General features: G+C 35.0%; 2 protein-coding genes across 4 annotated transcripts; one reads left to right on the forward strand and one right to left on the reverse strand.

Annotated features, from left to right (window-relative positions):
* Positions 1-781: 781 nt before the first annotated feature.
* Positions 782-5139, forward strand: LOC130726421 (stromal cell-derived factor 2-like protein). The gene is made up of 6 exons (XM_057577677.1): positions 782-1231; positions 1333-1479; positions 1639-1779; positions 4229-4278; positions 4370-4499; positions 4785-5139. Exons 1-6 carry the CDS (start codon positions 1103-1105, stop codon positions 4866-4868), a joined length of 681 nt encoding a protein of 226 aa, XP_057433660.1. The 5' UTR covers positions 782-1102; the 3' UTR covers positions 4869-5139.
* Positions 5140-12928: 7789 nt separating this feature from the next.
* On the reverse strand, positions 12929-15605 carry LOC130726446 (U-box domain-containing protein 45-like). Of its 3 annotated transcripts, XR_009014870.1 has the most exons (4): positions 14968-15605; positions 13917-14860; positions 13464-13520; positions 12929-13202 (listed from the first exon to the last, which is right to left on the reverse strand). XR_009014870.1 is itself a non-coding variant. In XM_057577714.1 (3 exons), the coding sequence occupies exons 1-2, from the start codon at positions 15495-15497 to the stop codon at positions 13936-13938; spliced, it is 1455 nt and encodes a 484-aa protein (XP_057433697.1). In that variant the 5' UTR covers positions 15498-15605; the 3' UTR covers positions 12929-13202; positions 13917-13935. The 3 variants fall into 3 exon arrangements, 2 of the variants coding, with proteins under 2 accessions (XP_057433697.1, XP_057433691.1); XM_057577714.1 differs by lacking the exon at positions 13464-13520; XM_057577708.1 differs by lacking the exons at positions 12929-13202; positions 13464-13520 and having other exon boundaries at positions 13706-14860.
* Positions 15606-16838: the final 1233 nt, after the last annotated feature.

Below are 16838 nucleotides of genomic sequence, written 5' to 3' on the forward strand. Positions count from 1 at the left end.
GGCGAAAAGGATAAGACTTTCTCTACAATCATAACTCCCTGCGAAGAGAGACCTTGACGAGAAATGAGATGAAGAACTAGATACCCTTTTCATGGAGAAGAAGATAGAAGAAAATGATGTGAAGGAGAAAATGTTGGGACAAAGGAGTAGAACACTGAGATGAAATATAAGAACGACGATGTGAAAGGAGACTAACGAAAGAAAAGAACAAAGGAGAAGAACATTGGAAGGAGCAAGAGGCATCGTCTTCAACTAGTAATGCAAGGAGGAAGAATGAGGAAAAAGAAGGAGATTTGATTTACTTATCATGTTAGTTCACTAGATGATTGATTTACAAATTAGTTTGTCACTAATGTGAAAAATGAAAAATCAAATAATGAAACAAAAAGCCACATAGAACATAAGCATGTTACATAAGCTCTAGTCTGCCACTAAGCAAGGTCGTTCAAGACAAGCCTACGACAATGTCTAATCTCAACATTTTCCTACACGAAGGGGCAAAAATCAATTTTTGTTTTCTGAATAGAGACAAAAATGGAATATCGCTACATTTACAATGACCAAAATGATATTTAACCCTAAAATACATTTTTGGTCAAGTCTATTTTTTAGGAGGATATAGAATTGTGGAAGTCAAGGCCAAAAATGGGCCAAATGTACTGGGCTGATACAAAACCACAATATTTAGAGAGGGCCATTAACAATCTTCCACGTCATCCATATTTCCACGTATCAACTCCCAATTGGTCCCAGCTATGTCAAGGAACGTGTCTTCTCCAAACGCAGAAAGAAGAAGCTGAGTAAGTAAACTCGTTAGCATCATCACCATTGAATTACACTGCAGTTTCCACCATTACACAGTGAATGCACTCTAATCTCAACCTTCTCCGATCTGGATAGTAACCCGGGTCGAACCGTGGCTTCCTCAGGCTCCAACTCGCAGAGCCTCTCTCGAAGAAAACCACCTTCTTCTTCTTCTTCTTCTCCTCCGCAACAACCACAATCCGGGTCGACCCGGATCATTTACCGGGAATCGAGAACCCGCTCGGAATCGGAGTTTCCGATCTGGCAGCAAAACTGGTTCATCGCATTGCTCTTCCTCATGGCTCTCGGATTCTTCGCTTTCGCTCTCTTCCTCTTCCTCTCCCTCGATTCTGAATTCTCCTTCTCTCCTTCTTCCTCCGCTTCCGCCTCCGCATCTACCTCCGCCGCTTCCTCCGAAGGCGTCGAGGTTCGGTTCGATTCTTCTTCTTCAATCTCATTTCTAGGGTTACGGATCTTACAATTTTCAATGCGAACTAACTTGATCTCATGATCTTGTTCGTTTTGCAGGTGCAGGTTACTTATGGATCCGTTTTGAAGCTTATGCACGAGAAGACGAAATTCCGGTTGCATTCTCATGATGTGCCGTATGGTTCTGGAAGTGGACAGCAATCTGTTACTGGTTTTCCTGATGTTGATGATGCCAACAGTTACTGGGTAACCAAACTTCTTTGAATTTTTCGTTTTTGTTTACTGTTTTGTATCAATGAAATGATAACATGTGTTGATCAATGTATTCGAATTTTGATGCTTAGCATTTGGTCTTTGTTTTGAGTTTTTTGAGTTTTGAGTTGAGAATTGTGCATTTGTTTGCAGATTGTGAGGCCTGAGCCAGGAACTGGTGCTAAACAAGGTGATGCCATAAAAAGTGGCACCATCATTAGATTGCAGCATATGAGGACCAGGAAGTGGCTGCACAGCCATTTGCATGCATCCCCAATATCAGGCAATCTCGAGGTGATTGTTTTTTTTCTCCTCTGTAGAAAATTTGTTGGTAGTTTATGGGATGCTTCCAGGTCTCTTAAATAAACTAATGTTGCGATGTGTTGCATTTGCCTCATTCAATGTATGATTGTAAATTATGCAGAGTCTTTATAAATTATAAATGCATTTGGCATCTCATTGATACAATATTGCGTGTGGCACCTTCTTTTTGCAGTTCTGTGTCTGTGTTAAGGTTTTCAACTTTTGTGACACTGACTAGATATTTTCTCAGAATATTGTTTCATCGATTCTCTGGATATTGTTTCATCTTTGTGACTTTGTCTCAAGTTATTAGAGATTAAGTTCCTTGTTTATTTCCATTACTTTTCCTTGAGAGTGTGTGGTATTTTAAATGAATGGAGAATCGCACAATCTAATGTATGAAAACGTTGAAGATTTGTTTATTTTGAATTTATTGTTAATGCAGACTAATCACTGTATAATTAGGAACTCTAGTCTATTTATTTCAATCCATAAATTCTGGCTGAGATTTGTGGTTGGTTTTTCCCAAAGTTATTTGCTCTGTAAGTCCTGACATCACTATAACGTGTGCAAATACATATCATCTGAGGCTTTGAGGAAACTCGTCCATCTCCTATCATTCTACCTCTCATCCTTGTTATTTGATCATTCTCATCTTCTAAAGGCCGTATCTATAAAGAATCTCTCCAGGTTTCTTTGTTTGTTAATGCCTGTTTGAACGTTCTAAGGCTTCTTAACATCCGATTCAATTAGCTCAATGAAGGCAATGGGTTCCTTCTTCATCTGGATGTCTCAAAAAGTGTGAAAATGGTTATTTCAAACATAGTGTTAATATCTCCACTCAACTAGTATTTATTTCTTCAAATTTGTCTTATGAATTAAACGTCCTTTTCTGAAGCAAAATGGAAATATCTTGATGTAACTCCTGTTCTTCCATTCCCGGGGTCTTGCAAGCTAGATGGGTCCAGCCCAACCCAATTCTAGGTTAACCGCTATGTGAAAAAGTTTTTTACCCCACTTAGGTTGTTTGAAGAAGATGTGATTGCATCTATACCCCATGATCTTGATTGTGGAAAACTTGACCCCAACACCTCACCAACCACCCTACCCACCACATTTTCATTTTGTGGAAGGGGAAGTAGAGGGTCATACACGGGTTTCAAGTCATAGAAGGTTACGTAGGAAGGCGTAGGACAATGTATCTATACACTAAGCACTAACATTCATTTTGTAATCTTGTACTGGTTTAAAGGCTCGGTTCATATCATTTTGAGGATGATGTGAACAACTCTTGTTCACATTTGTGCTAAAAGTCAATGCTATTTATCTCAATGACGTCAAGTGATTTATCAATTATCGACATTGCCTAGTAGTGGGTAAGTGGGATAAGGCTAAGGTGTTTAAACTCAAGGCGAGAGTTCAGGTAAACTCATGGAGTGCTTGTAAACGCGTAAGAGTCTAGCTTATGCAAAAATAATATTTCAAATACCACTATAATGATGAAATACCCCAATAAAAAAATTCTCAAATAGCCAAACCATACAATAACAAACATATAAGAAGTTAAAATCATACATAAAATCACTAAATATAAGTTCGTAGGAAAAAAATAACACAAGTTCATAAGGTAAAAGACTGAAAAATTCAAATGAGAGTAAATAAGTCAGGATCTTCAAACAAAAGTAAAAATATAACTTTTTATAATCCTTTCAATATGTGATTATCGATTCATAATTTGAAACAAGAAAGGTTTATATAACATAAAGATTCAAAATCAGGGTTGGTAGAGAATTTTAGAAATATTGCTGCAGCTCACTCTTGAGCGCAATAGGGAAAGAAATATTAGAGAAAAGAGGAAACGGGACACAATCGAGAAATTTTTGAAGAATAAAAGTAGTACTGCAAATATTGTGTCATAAAATGTCGTCATTCTGGTAAAAGAAAATTGATTTTTCTCCATGTTTTGCTGAACTCGTGAACTCAGAAGTAAACTCGTGAGCTTACCTAAGTTTACCGAGTTCACCGAGTTTATCAAAAAGAGAATTTACATGCGATGTAACTTATTTTGGTTAACCTAGAATCATAAACTCGCACGATTTTACAAGTTAAAACTAGAGTTGAACTACCATGATAAGGCTTGGTTTTTGTACAACAACTAAATCAATACTTTTACATTTAACCATCACTTGTATGTATTCCATCGTATCTTTATCTTCCCTCATATAAACTGATAGCAAAAATGTTGTCCTGAAGTTCTTGAACTATAGAATTTAAATAAAAAAGGTTTTTTTTTTCTAAAACCCAGAAATTTTTTTATGGTCCTGTTTGGCTTCTTTGCATTTGGGTGAGCTTACAATTAAAGTAATCTTTTAATTCAAATATAACCTATTTTTAGACCCATTCTGACAATTGGATATCTGTAACTTTGAATTGAAAATAGGTGAGTTGCTTTGGAGGAGAGTCTGAATCTGACACTGGAGACTATTGGAAGTGAGATATTATTTATTTTATAATACTTTTGAAGGATATTTAGATCTCTATATTCTGGAAGTGGCTTTATATTTGGTTTCATTTTCATTAGGGTTTTCATAGAAGGAAGTGGAAAGACTTGGAAGCAGGATCAGAAGATTCGGCTTCAGCATATTGACACCGGAGGCTATCTACATAGTCATGATAAGAAATACAGTCGGATTGCTGGGGGACAGCAGGAGGTGAGATTGCCTAGAATATAAAAAATCTTCTATTCCCTTTAATCAATATTTTATGAAATTGCAGATATGCAAATAAATTTTCATATTCCCTGGAAAAAATTGGGTACTTACTGCTTCCAGTTAATCAGACATATTTAAAAGTCTGTTGCTTGATTTTTTAGAGTTCATTAACAATGAAAAGTGGTGGTGATGATGATATACGTGGTCGATTTTTGTAGAGATCTTGCTATATTATTATATGTAACTAAAATGGGTTATGATTTGTCATTTATTGTATTTTACTAGGTATGTGCAGTTCGTGAAAAGCGTGCGGACAATGTCTGGTTGGCAGCTGAAGGTGTCTATCTTCCGGTTACTGAAAGCAAATAGATCATTAGTATCAATCTATACTTTTCCAAATGGTTATCATGGATTTTGGACTGGGTGGCTGGGAGATCAGTACTGATCTTAGATGCAGATTGTCTATTAAATGAAAAAAATGCACGAGCTCTTTTAGGATGATATAATGATAGTGATATTTTTGTCATAGGTTCACATTATGCAGTAACTGTAAGCCCCTTTCCCCGGCAGAAAATACTTATATCCCTGTATCTGTTATTTTATTATAAAATGTGCTACTGCTAATTGATATTTCCTCTAATAGGACTAAGTGTGTGTTTGGAAAACCCATTCAGGATCCACGTTTGATCCTGATCCACGTTTACAGAAGCAAAAAATAGTTGCTTTTGGATTTCTGGATCCACGTTTGGCTTCTCCAGATTTGAAACCAAACACACACTAACATGGATGAATTGACAGCAATGGAACTTCATTTCTTTTTCATCTTGGCATATAATCAATTCAGTATTGAATTGTCAATTCAAAGTTAATTCAGTGATACAATATCAATGTCACATGTAAAGTTTCATTATTGGCTTGTTGCTGTAGCTTTACACAGCTACTGAATCTAATGAAGTAATGGTCCCATAGGCAGCATTAAATTAGATTCAGTATGCTTACTGTTCTTATATTTTACTAGTTTTTATCAAAGATCCTTCAAAAATAAAGTACTTATATTAGTTTCTTACTGGAGTCCCAGTAGAAATTCTTCAGCAGTGTTACACACAGAACATGGAGATTTCATAGTGCATGTTTGAAAAGTTAATACAGAATCAGGTAAGACATAGAAGTTAAGTATGGACATAAGCTATTGTGAGTAGATTCTTGGTTTAGCATGTAGTTCTGACCTCTAAAAAGCTGAAACTAACATTCACATAGTAAACCTGTAGTCCTCTTTAGGACACAAAAGGTGCTTTCAATATGTCATCTATGATTGTCAAAGGAAAAGTTACCAATAGCAAGTTTAAATAAACTTATTTTAAAATTCATTATAAACCAAGAAGCTGACAACAGAAGTTCCTTCTTAAAATTGATTCCTATTTACAATCAATTATGAAAAGATTTCCAATCATTCACCAAGTTCAAGTCCTTTATGCTAATTATATCAAATGAGGAAAGTTCTGCTTTCATTGGAATTAATGAATTACTCCCTCCGTTCCTATTTATAAGTCTATTTTACCCAATTCTCTTAGATTAAGAAAAGTAGTTACAAGCAATAAATTTGTAAAAGAATTTATTCACTTTCCTAGATTACCCTTATTTAATTTCTTATAAATTTCTCTCTCCAAGTTATTATTTCAAAATCTCATTGTCTCTTTCATATTAAATATGAGGATAGTTTTGGGAAAAAATAATTAATGCTTCATTGATATTGTAAATGGACTTATATTTAGGAACAAGAAAAACACTCAAAAATGACCTTATCTATATACTTATTAAAAGAAAATCATTATCCACAAGAAATTAACACATGACATTCCAAGATTGAGTTTCCTCCCACCCCTCTCTCTAGCTGACAAGTGTCACAGACAGAGAGACTTTCACAAATTAATTATACAAACTGATTTCCCTATAATTTTGATTCTTTGTCCCCTATTAAATGAGAGAAATTATAAAGGAGCCATGAGCCTCTCCAAAATAGAATTCATGCACAGCCCATTATAAAGGAGTTGCCGAATCAACCAAAAGCCCACAACGGTGGAACAATTAAAAGGGGCATAATTGGAAAAGAAAATGAAAAATTGTTTAGAGTGGGAATTGGTCAAAACGAAAAACAACGTATGCCTTCAATTTCGCAAACGGACATATTAGGAAAACGAATCACATTTTTCTGAAAAGTATCGGAAGATATGTAATTAAATACAGAGACTTATTTTTGGGGTATGATCCACGTTTTTTTGGCCTAAATATCCTCCACCTTTTTAAGCCTAATGTAAATCTTTACCCGGTTTGACTTTTATTATTTATAAGGAATAAATTATGGAATTATTTATGTGCCTTGCAAAAGAAATGAAATCTTTAATTTTCAAATAAGTTGCCCTCTTTCCAATAGAAAACGCTGAATACATGTAATAACAAAAATTTACTAATCAATATCTTGAACAAGATAAACTCAGTCAAACATATTCTCACTAAAATAATTACATTAATGAATTAATTTTATGTATAATTATGATGAATGTGTATTGTGTATTGGTTAATTTAAAAAAAAATATTGAGTGTTGGAAACTTAAATAAGGAAATTAAATTAATTAAGGAATTCTAATTAATTAAGGATATTAGAGTAAATGAGTTTTGTATGGAGTGTTTATTTCTATGTTTTAATAAATTCAGATGACATAATTCTTCGTTTTTTTTATTATTTTATAAAAAAATGAATTAAAGCATTTTTTTTTTCAAAATATGATCCCTGCTTGGTTTTTTCAAATTAAAATAAAAACGGAAAAATTCTTAAAAAAATAGCTTCAATCAGGAAAATCAATGTATTAAAGTTAAAAAAAATAAATTGGTACAAAATATCACGTTAAACACATTTAGTGTTTATTTCTATGTTTTAATAAAGTTATTTAGCATAGATTTTCGTTTTTTTAATATTTAATATAAAAATTGAATTAAAGCATTTTTTTGTCAAAATCTGATCTCTGTTTGATTGTTTCAAATTTTAAAAAAAAAAAACGGAGGGTGTTTTAAAAATAGATATTCACTCAGGAAATTATAAATGCTCTTAATTGTATATTTTAATAAAAACTAAAAATGAAATAATCAAGGTTAATATTTAAGGAAAAGTTAATACGACCAGGAAATAATATTGTTGTTTCAAATCTTTCATTAATAATGTTAATTTAGAAACAATTTTAAAAGTCATTAAGTTCAGATTCTAAACCATTACAAGTTATAGCCACAATTAGTGTAACAAAATTTATTCCATAATTAACGTTTTATTAGTTTTTTTTATGGAAACAAATAAATGCACGACGAAAGGAATTAATTAAGGAAATTAGAGTAAATGAGTTTTGTATGGGGTGTTTAGTTCAATGTTTTAATAAATTCAGTGGGCATAAATTTTCATTTTTTTAATATTTTATAAAAAACTTGAATTAAAGCATTTTTTTTTTCAAAATATTATCCCTATTTCAATAAATTAGATATCAACCTGTAATCTTCGTCAAGGTTCCCCAAAAGCTGAATTATTGAAAAAAGCAAGCCTAATTATTTGGGATGAGGCACCTATGTTGAACATACATTGCTTTGAAGCTTTGGACAGATCTCTAAATGACATTATGAAGACTAGATCTACTTATAGTTATGACATTCCATTCAGAGGGAAAGTTGTGGTACTATGAGGCGATTTTAGACAAATACTCCCAGTTATTTCCAAAGGAAGCCGTTCGGAGATTGTGGGTTCTGCTATCAATTCTCCATACCTATGGAAGTATTGCAAGGTAATGAAATTGACTGTTAATATGAGATTGCAAAATGTTAACTCATCTTCTTCATCAGCAGAAATAAAAGAGTTTGCTGATTGGTTACTTCAAGTGGGAGACTGAACAGTTACAACCATTGATGAAGTCGAATCACTCATTGAGATTCCTCCAGATCTTCTTATTGAACCGTGTAAGGATCCCTTACTTGAAATAGTAAATTTTTCATATCCGAAACTTTTGTTTAATTTGGAAAAAAATTCATTCTTCCAAGAAATAGCAATCCTTGCACCAACACTTGAAAGTGTAGAGGAAATCAACAACTTTATGTTAGCTATGATTCCTGGTGAGGAAACAGAGTATTTGAGTTGTGATACTCCATGCAAGTTCGATGAAGATTCGGGTGTCAATACGTAATGGTTTACATCTAAATTCTTAAATGATTACAAATGCTCCGAAATTCCAAACCATCAAATTAAACTAAAAGTCGGTGTCCCTATCATGCTCATTCGAAACATTGACCAAGCTGCAGGGTTGTGTAATGACACTCGAATGATAGTCAACACTTTGACTATTGTTGCTACTGTTCTAAACGGAAACACGATGGGAGAAACAACCTTTATTCCAAGGATGAGCTTAACTCCATCTAATTCTGACATTCCATTCAAATTCCAGCGCAGACAATTCCCTGTTACTTTATGTTTTGCAATGACTATAAATAAAAGTCAGGGACAGTCTTTATCTCATGTTGGTTTGTATTTGCCAAGGTCTGTCTTTACTCATGGGCAATTATATGTTGCACTATCAAGAGTTAAATCTAGAAAAGGTGTGAAGATACTAATCCTAGATGACCAAGGAGTAGTTTCTAACACTATCCGCAACGTTGTCTATCAAGAAGTCTTTGAAAATATTTGATATATAAGTGCTGTTTTTTACTACAATTTTGTTGGGTTTATATTTTTTTAAATACCAAATCTAATATGTCTTTGTTTTAATTGTTGACAGTATAAATAAATGGCAAGCAACTTATTGGTCATCTAACTTGAAAGATAATTCTGTTGCTATAAGGTTTGTTTTTAAGTTTCAAATGATATATCAAGTTTATCTTTGTATTGTTTACTAATTATTACTATGATATCTACTTTTTCCATTGTAGGTTATGTTGCTCAAATATTGAATTGGTAGAAAAATTCAACTTTAAGTCTGAAGTCATTATCACTGAACATGGACAACAAGTTCTATTAAGCGATCATGCTGTTGACATTTTTGTGATTTTTTAATTTGTTTGTTTTTACAACGCATTCCGTAAAATCTTAGATTTATAATATTGTTCATGTGTTGACATCGGTAGGCCATACAACGAATTTTATTTAACATTTTTACGTCGGTCTATTAATTCACATACATGTTTGAACTTATTCTCTGTTATTTGATATTCTACAGATATATCTACACAATAAATTTAATCGCCGTGCAACGCACGGGTGAAAATGACTAGTAATAAAGAACGGAGGGAGTATCATATATTTTTCTTGAACTCTCACAGAAGGCTGATTTCAAGTTATGGGTCAGTGTCAGTCATTGCAGGATTAATTTAACCATATATGCATGAAAATATCTATCTGAAGCTGACATTGATTTACATATACTAACATTAATTGTGAAAACGAGCCAATGACATGGTGACGGTATATAACATGGGCTTTCCATGAAGGAATTACAAGATCACCTAGTAGTTGGAAAAGAATGGTACTGTAGTACATGTATTAAGTTATATTTTCAAAAGTGAGACACTTTTTATGGTTGGAAACTTGGAATTGAATTCGATTTCATGAATGGATACTGTAGACCGTTTATGACTACTTTATGTTGCTAGCTACATCCATCAATGGCTACTATGTATACGTGCTATGAGCTGATATGTAGCAAGAATTTACCAGTTACTCTTGTTTTAAGCTTTCACTATAAAATTTGCCTGATAGGCTACATGTAGAACTTTCACTGTGGATGTAACAAACAAAAATCAACTGTGTAAAACTGTAACTTCAAAGCATTATGATCATAGTGATGCATCGTGCGGCAGTTGTGTAAAATACAACACAATTAAATTCAGGGGGCAGGCCAGTACCTCTCTAACTTTGCCAACAATATCTCTGATTCAACAAAATGGGACCACATGCCTATGCCACACATGACTTAGGAACTACAGTTGCAACACAGAAGATGGAATGTGGGGTCATGATATGTATTTTAGTTGTTTAAATCTTGAGTGAACGAACAACGCTATCACAGCAAATTAGAGATGTAATAAGTGACGTGATAACAATAAAGAAAGAGTTTAAGGGAGCTATAAAATGTTTAAGATGAGTGTCCAATGCTCATTACTTTCATTTGAATGTGGACATAATATAAGTATGGTTATGTGCCGTTTATACCAATTTACGTGGTTGGTCAATCAAATAAAGAGTATACAAATATCTTCATAATGTCCGTCAATGATGTGCCTAAAATTTTCTTATCACATTTTTTGTAAATTTATGGAATTAATGAGGTCTCATATTCTAGAGCATTTGGGGGAGGCACAGCGAAGCACACTTAGGGTTACCAGGCCGAGTAAGTCAAATTGACCAAATATGCACACTTAGGGTTATTGTGTCCCCAAAGAATAGATCAAGTGGTAAGAACTGAAAGACATATAGGTTGGGGAAGGGAAGGTCTCAGGATCAATCCCTGAAGAGTGTAATTTATCTTTCCAATGTACAAAAAAATGATTATCGTGGCTGAGTAAGTCAAATATGACCGACATAACTTTGTCTCTTGTGCTTTTCGTGAACGGGTTCCCCACCGGTTAGTTGGCGGAAATGAATTTGCAGCAAAGCAAGGAGGCAAAGCTTTCACTCTCGTTCAATTGATGGTTATTGGCTTCCAGCTTCAACCTGCTTTTCTAACCTTTTACGACTGCCTATGAATGATTACATTGAGTTATACAAGTGCATCTGCTCCGCCAACCTTACATACACACTTGTTCACAACTCAAATAGCATCAGTCACCAGAATTTGATGACATTCACTTCTATGTCTCACAGTACAATGTGAGTCATCACAATCTGTAATTAAAAATGGGCCATGGCCATGGTGCAGATCATGTTTCACGAGGTTGCTTTACTAATGCATAGCCTCAGCCCTCAGGTAGCATTAAAGGCATTTTTTTAATCCTTATCAATGAAGGTAGCAGCACTCTGCCATACCCATACTGGTGCGCCCATAACATGCCACGGATCAAAATATGCACCAGCATAAGTAGTGTGCATTACCAATTCTGAATTTGAAAAAGAGTAATAGATGAAAATTTATTTGATTAAGATTAGAAAAAAATAACATAAATATATGGAAAGTTGATTTAAATAAAAATTGATATGTAGAAATTGGGCGATAATTAGTTTAAATTTAGTATGTAATTAGAATTTAATATACATTTTTGAGATTTCTATTGAATTCAACTTAAATATCTATATCACGGAGATAACCCTATAAAAGGTGGCGACTATCATGAAAGTGTCGTTGCAGTTGGGCCTTAGTTTTGTTTTCTTTAAGCGTCATTTACCAAAAAAAACTAATGGTGGCTTCTTGGATGAAAGAGAGTGGTAGGTCTTTCATCCATGAATGAGCCAAATTACCTGCTACAACAACAACGGGTGGTAGTGACCTGTTGAGAAAAAAATGAAACAAATAAATACAATGTTACAAAAATGTCATCCTCTCTGTGAAACAAATAAAATCAGACACTGGGGTCGAGGGAGAAAACCGTGAGAGGAGGTGTGGAGAGAGAGGGCATATTTGTAATACTGTTTTTATTTATTTCATTTTTTCTCAACAGGTCACAATCACTTGTTGCAGCAGGTAATTTGGCTCATTCATGGATGAAAGACATACCCCTCTCTTTCATCCTAGAAGCCACCTATACATACATATATGTCATAAAATTAGTTAAAATATGTTACCTCCTCCATTTCATTTTAACTATTCATAGAGATAAAAATTATTTTGATATATTGTTCAATTAAAATTTCAAGTAGTATTAATTAATATTTTTCAAATAATAAGCCAATTAATTTTAACTTTGCTAAGTATGAACATTTTATTTTCAACGATACTTTGGCATTTTAATCACCAAACCGGAGATAGTTGTATAGTTGTATTTTTTTTAATCATATGTATACGCTATTGTGATAATTTTACTTGACTCGAGTGTGGTAAATGTCAAAAATATCTTCAAGAGTGCGTCTCTTAAGAATTGAACTTTCGACCTCAAAGGTTTAAACAATCACTATTAATCACTGTGACCGACATAGGTGAAGATAGAAGTGTAGAACAACATCACTTTTATATGAAATATTTTCATAGCATTTTCATTACATAGTTATACCTAAATTTCATATTGCAATTAGAATCCGCCAAAATTCGTAGCCAAAAGTGAGTAGTAGACATTAGATTTCACGTCATTGTCTGCTTTGTCAATTGCCCAATTTTTAATTGTCTAAGAAATCACTGTAGCTCAAATAATAGAACTATGGAAGAACGCGTTTGGAACCTCAGGCTTAGGCTAAATTAACTATAATAAGAAAAGAGTAAATGAAAACTGACCCTATCCATGACTAAAAGGGCTACCTAATCAATTTTAATATCCAAAACTATATAGTAACGTTCAGAATATTTAACCAAAAAGTCAACAGAATTAAAAGCACTCAGAAGTCAGAAGTAGAAGTAGATAACATTACATATGGCTGTAGACCCACAACGAACATCATGTCACGTAGTGCGGAGAAAATGCTATTCACCACGAACAGGTCATGTTTCCATTCAACACAGATCCAAAATGTAGTATAAGCATTAGATCCAAGGCCTGTCAAAAGAAAACTAATTAAGTAAACTAAGTAGTAAGTAATGGGGCATTAAACAAATAATAGTAATATGGAAGCTCGTCATTCTCCCTTTACTCAACACTCTCTGAGTGATTTGATTGGACTTGTCCGATCATGATTCAATTTAACAACATACAATACAACCTCATTGCAAATGCATAGCAAATTAACTCTGCTAAGCCAGAGATTGCTGAAAACTCCACACATGGAATCTGCAAACGAACAGGGGAAAGATTCTCAACTTGAGTAGTCGCTGTTACATGGAAGATGAAAAAGTCCGATACCCTTTCCATCATTAACTACAATTGCAAATAAGATAGCAAATACTCAGGCCAACTGGAAAGAAAAAGTGTTACTTATGGAGTTATGGTTTGAAAGTGACTGGAATCAAACCAAAAAAAATCCAATTTTTTCATGTCATGCCACTCACTACACTACACAATAAATCACACAACTCAATCTCAATGACATGGTTTTTTCCACCTTTGTAGCCTGGACTTGGAATGTCTCATTTTCGATTTATTAACAATGAGCTTTGGTGTTCGATGGAAATATTTCATGCACTTTGCTCATGCCAAAGAAACAGAATCTGTCCTTAGCACACACCCTAAAAAACAAGACAACCTTAAAGATATACTTATAGCAACAATTACTTGTATAATTATAATGCATTGAGATTCAATTCAACTAATTACATCAGCTGCAAGCAATTGTTCAAAATGGCAGGCTCTTTGAAGTGGAGGTTGAAGTGAGTGCAGCGAAATGCTGGGATGGAACGAAATCTTGACGCAAGTTAGCCCTCTTCACAATTTTCATCATGTTGTTCTGCAAACTCTGCTGGACTAATTGATTCACCGCTTTCTTTTCCTCGCTCATCCCCGTCGCCCCATCTTCCTCCTCCACCAAACACTCCTCTTTACCGCCTCCATTGAAAGACGACGAAGAGGCACAAATAGGTGCGGAGACATTTGCACCAGAAACCTGTTTCCCTTTGTCTATCCTCAAACAACCCAATATCCTTGAAGCCCTTTTCTGTGCCAGTGGGGTACCCAGAAGCGTCAACTCAAGCAGCGACGACGCGATCCCAGCCTCAATCATGGTTTGCCTGTCACCATAAGCTTTATGAGCCATGATCATCAAAATGTATGACGCCTTCTCTTGACACCCTGGTGAATCTACCCAGTGCAACACATCCACCAGAACTGGGATTGCATCCCTCACAGCACTGATACACTTTCTACCCTCAGGACTCGACACCAAATTGCCCAGAATCGATAGCACTCTCTCACTCACTTCCATATCCCCTATCGCATTCACCAGAAACGCGACGAGATCAGTTTCCAAAACAAACGAAACGTTGGCCTGAAAGATTGTTAGGTTGAACAAAGCTCTGAGAGCATCTTGCTTAACATGGGAGCTGCTACTGCTACTTTTTTCATCATACAGATTTTGAAGGGTTCTAACTAGGAAAGGTATTGCACCAGAGGATCCAATTATCGGTTTATTCGAATCCAAAGCACTCAATCCAAGAAAATTCGCAACAATGGCTTCACACACCGATGAATCTGGACCTTCCCTCGATTCAATGAGCTTCAGCATCTTGTGTACAGCGCCAACTTTGACAATCGCTGCTTTGTTTCTGCAACATCAAAATTCCACAGTTGATTCAACATTCAAGAACCCTATAAAAATAGAGATCAGAAATCGAAATCACGAAGAAAATGGCGAAAAATTAGGAAAACTAACGCATCGTTTCCGATCCCGAGATTGAGCAACGCATAGAGAGAAGCGATCTGAGAATGAGTGTCTTCTTCCAAATCAAGCATTCCAACGAGTGGTTGAATTGCTCCGAGCATTGCGAGGGATCCTCTCACTTCGGAATCTTCCTTCGCCAGAAACCTCACTCTCGCCGCCGCGATTTGCCGCGTCGTCAGATCCTCTCCGCGCAGCTCCTTCACTACCTGCTTCAGCTCCGACAATGTCTCTTCCTTCTTCTTCGCATCAGCCTCGGTTTCGCGCTCCGCTATGTTAAGGAGATCGGATAGCTTCTCCGTCGGTCTCTCATCTTCCTCCAACCGTTGTTGCTTAGCGGAGGTTGAGCTCTCTGTTGATGCGGCGGTGCTGAGGTCGTCGCCGTTGTGGCGGTGGCGGGAGCTTCCGCCGCAACTGACGGCGTCGAAGATGATGCGGCGGAAGGAGGAGGCGGAGAGGGAATTCCAGAGGCGGAAGTGGGTGGTGGTTTTGGATGCGGCGTGGTTGCGGTGACACTGTGCCATTCTCCGGCGACCTACATTGCAGAGTGAGAGAGAATGTAGAGAGAGATTTCTAACTGTGTGCGTGTCACGGAAATGGAGGGAGCGCCAAAATAGGTTGTCATGTGGAATAAGATTTTTTCAACCCTCTTATTTATTTGTGTTAAAATTAAAATAATTCAACTTTATTTCGTTTTGAACTTTATTTCATTTTCTCATACATGAAATGATAATTAAACCAATAATTATTTCACACAAAGTTACGTTCAAAAAAAAATTTATTTCACACAAAGAAACTACAAACTAAAATATACATTCTTTGTTTTGTTTTGCTCCTCAACTTTTCATTTTGTCCATCTCTCAATTTGGCCTCAATTGGCCCAAAATAAAATTTTGTGGACTAAAATAGTCTAGTGTTAGATAAAGGGGACCCAAATTTCAAATGGTCTAAGATTTATGATCAAAAGTGTAATTAAATATATTTTATCATTAAATATAGTATTAATTAAGATAATTTTAACCATGTGGATCAATTCACACAAATTAAAGTGAAGTTTTCATTCAAGAAAAAAATGGAAAGAGGGAGATAACCACATGCGGGTATGCCACCCCTCTTTCTTGTGCACTCAAAAGAAGAACTTATCATAAGAGAGACATGTCATTAATGTTAACAAATGTAATTTCATCTCTAGTAACATATGGATGCATATTCATCTATAGTAATATGATCATCAAAGAGATCTTAATTTTTTATTTTGATATATTTTGTACGGCTGAATTCTCACTCAAGTGATTAAGTCAGTTGAGAAATCACTTCTGGATGCTCATGAGAGCCACTTGCGCCACTTGCTTATAGTTATATGTCTCTTTTTAATGCCAACAATGTATCCTTCATTAGTCGTTTTCACAAGTATTATGAATGACAAAATCGATTTAAAAAAAAAAATGAATGACAAAATCAAAATGATATTTAAAAAAATATATGTAAGAATTTTAAAGTGGTTCACAATAGTTTCTTATTTGAGGATAAATAATTTAGGCACATTCTCTTTTTAAAATGAAAAGAAAAATCAAATTGCAAGCTGCACCTGAGGTAGGAGCGAGGTGGAGTTTCATTTTCAATTTGAGGATTCCAAATTAGCTAAAATTTTCCATGCATGACCCCTGTTTTCTCAACCCATTTTCGGGATTAGGGTTCGCTTCCGAGACCCTTAGGCTCAAAATAGTAAATTGTTTGATCCTTTTCAGTCTTGAATGCTTAAAGTGCCAATTCTTTTGATGAACTGTGTGTCCCTGTTTTGGTCTTTCGGTTAGAGACCCTAAAACCCAACAATGATGAAACTTGCAGGACAGTTCAGCTTCATC

Source organism: Lotus japonicus, chromosome 1 (assembly GCF_012489685.1).
Source record: "Lotus japonicus ecotype B-129 chromosome 1, LjGifu_v1.2".
NCBI lineage: Eukaryota > Viridiplantae > Streptophyta > Magnoliopsida > Fabales > Fabaceae > Lotus > Lotus japonicus.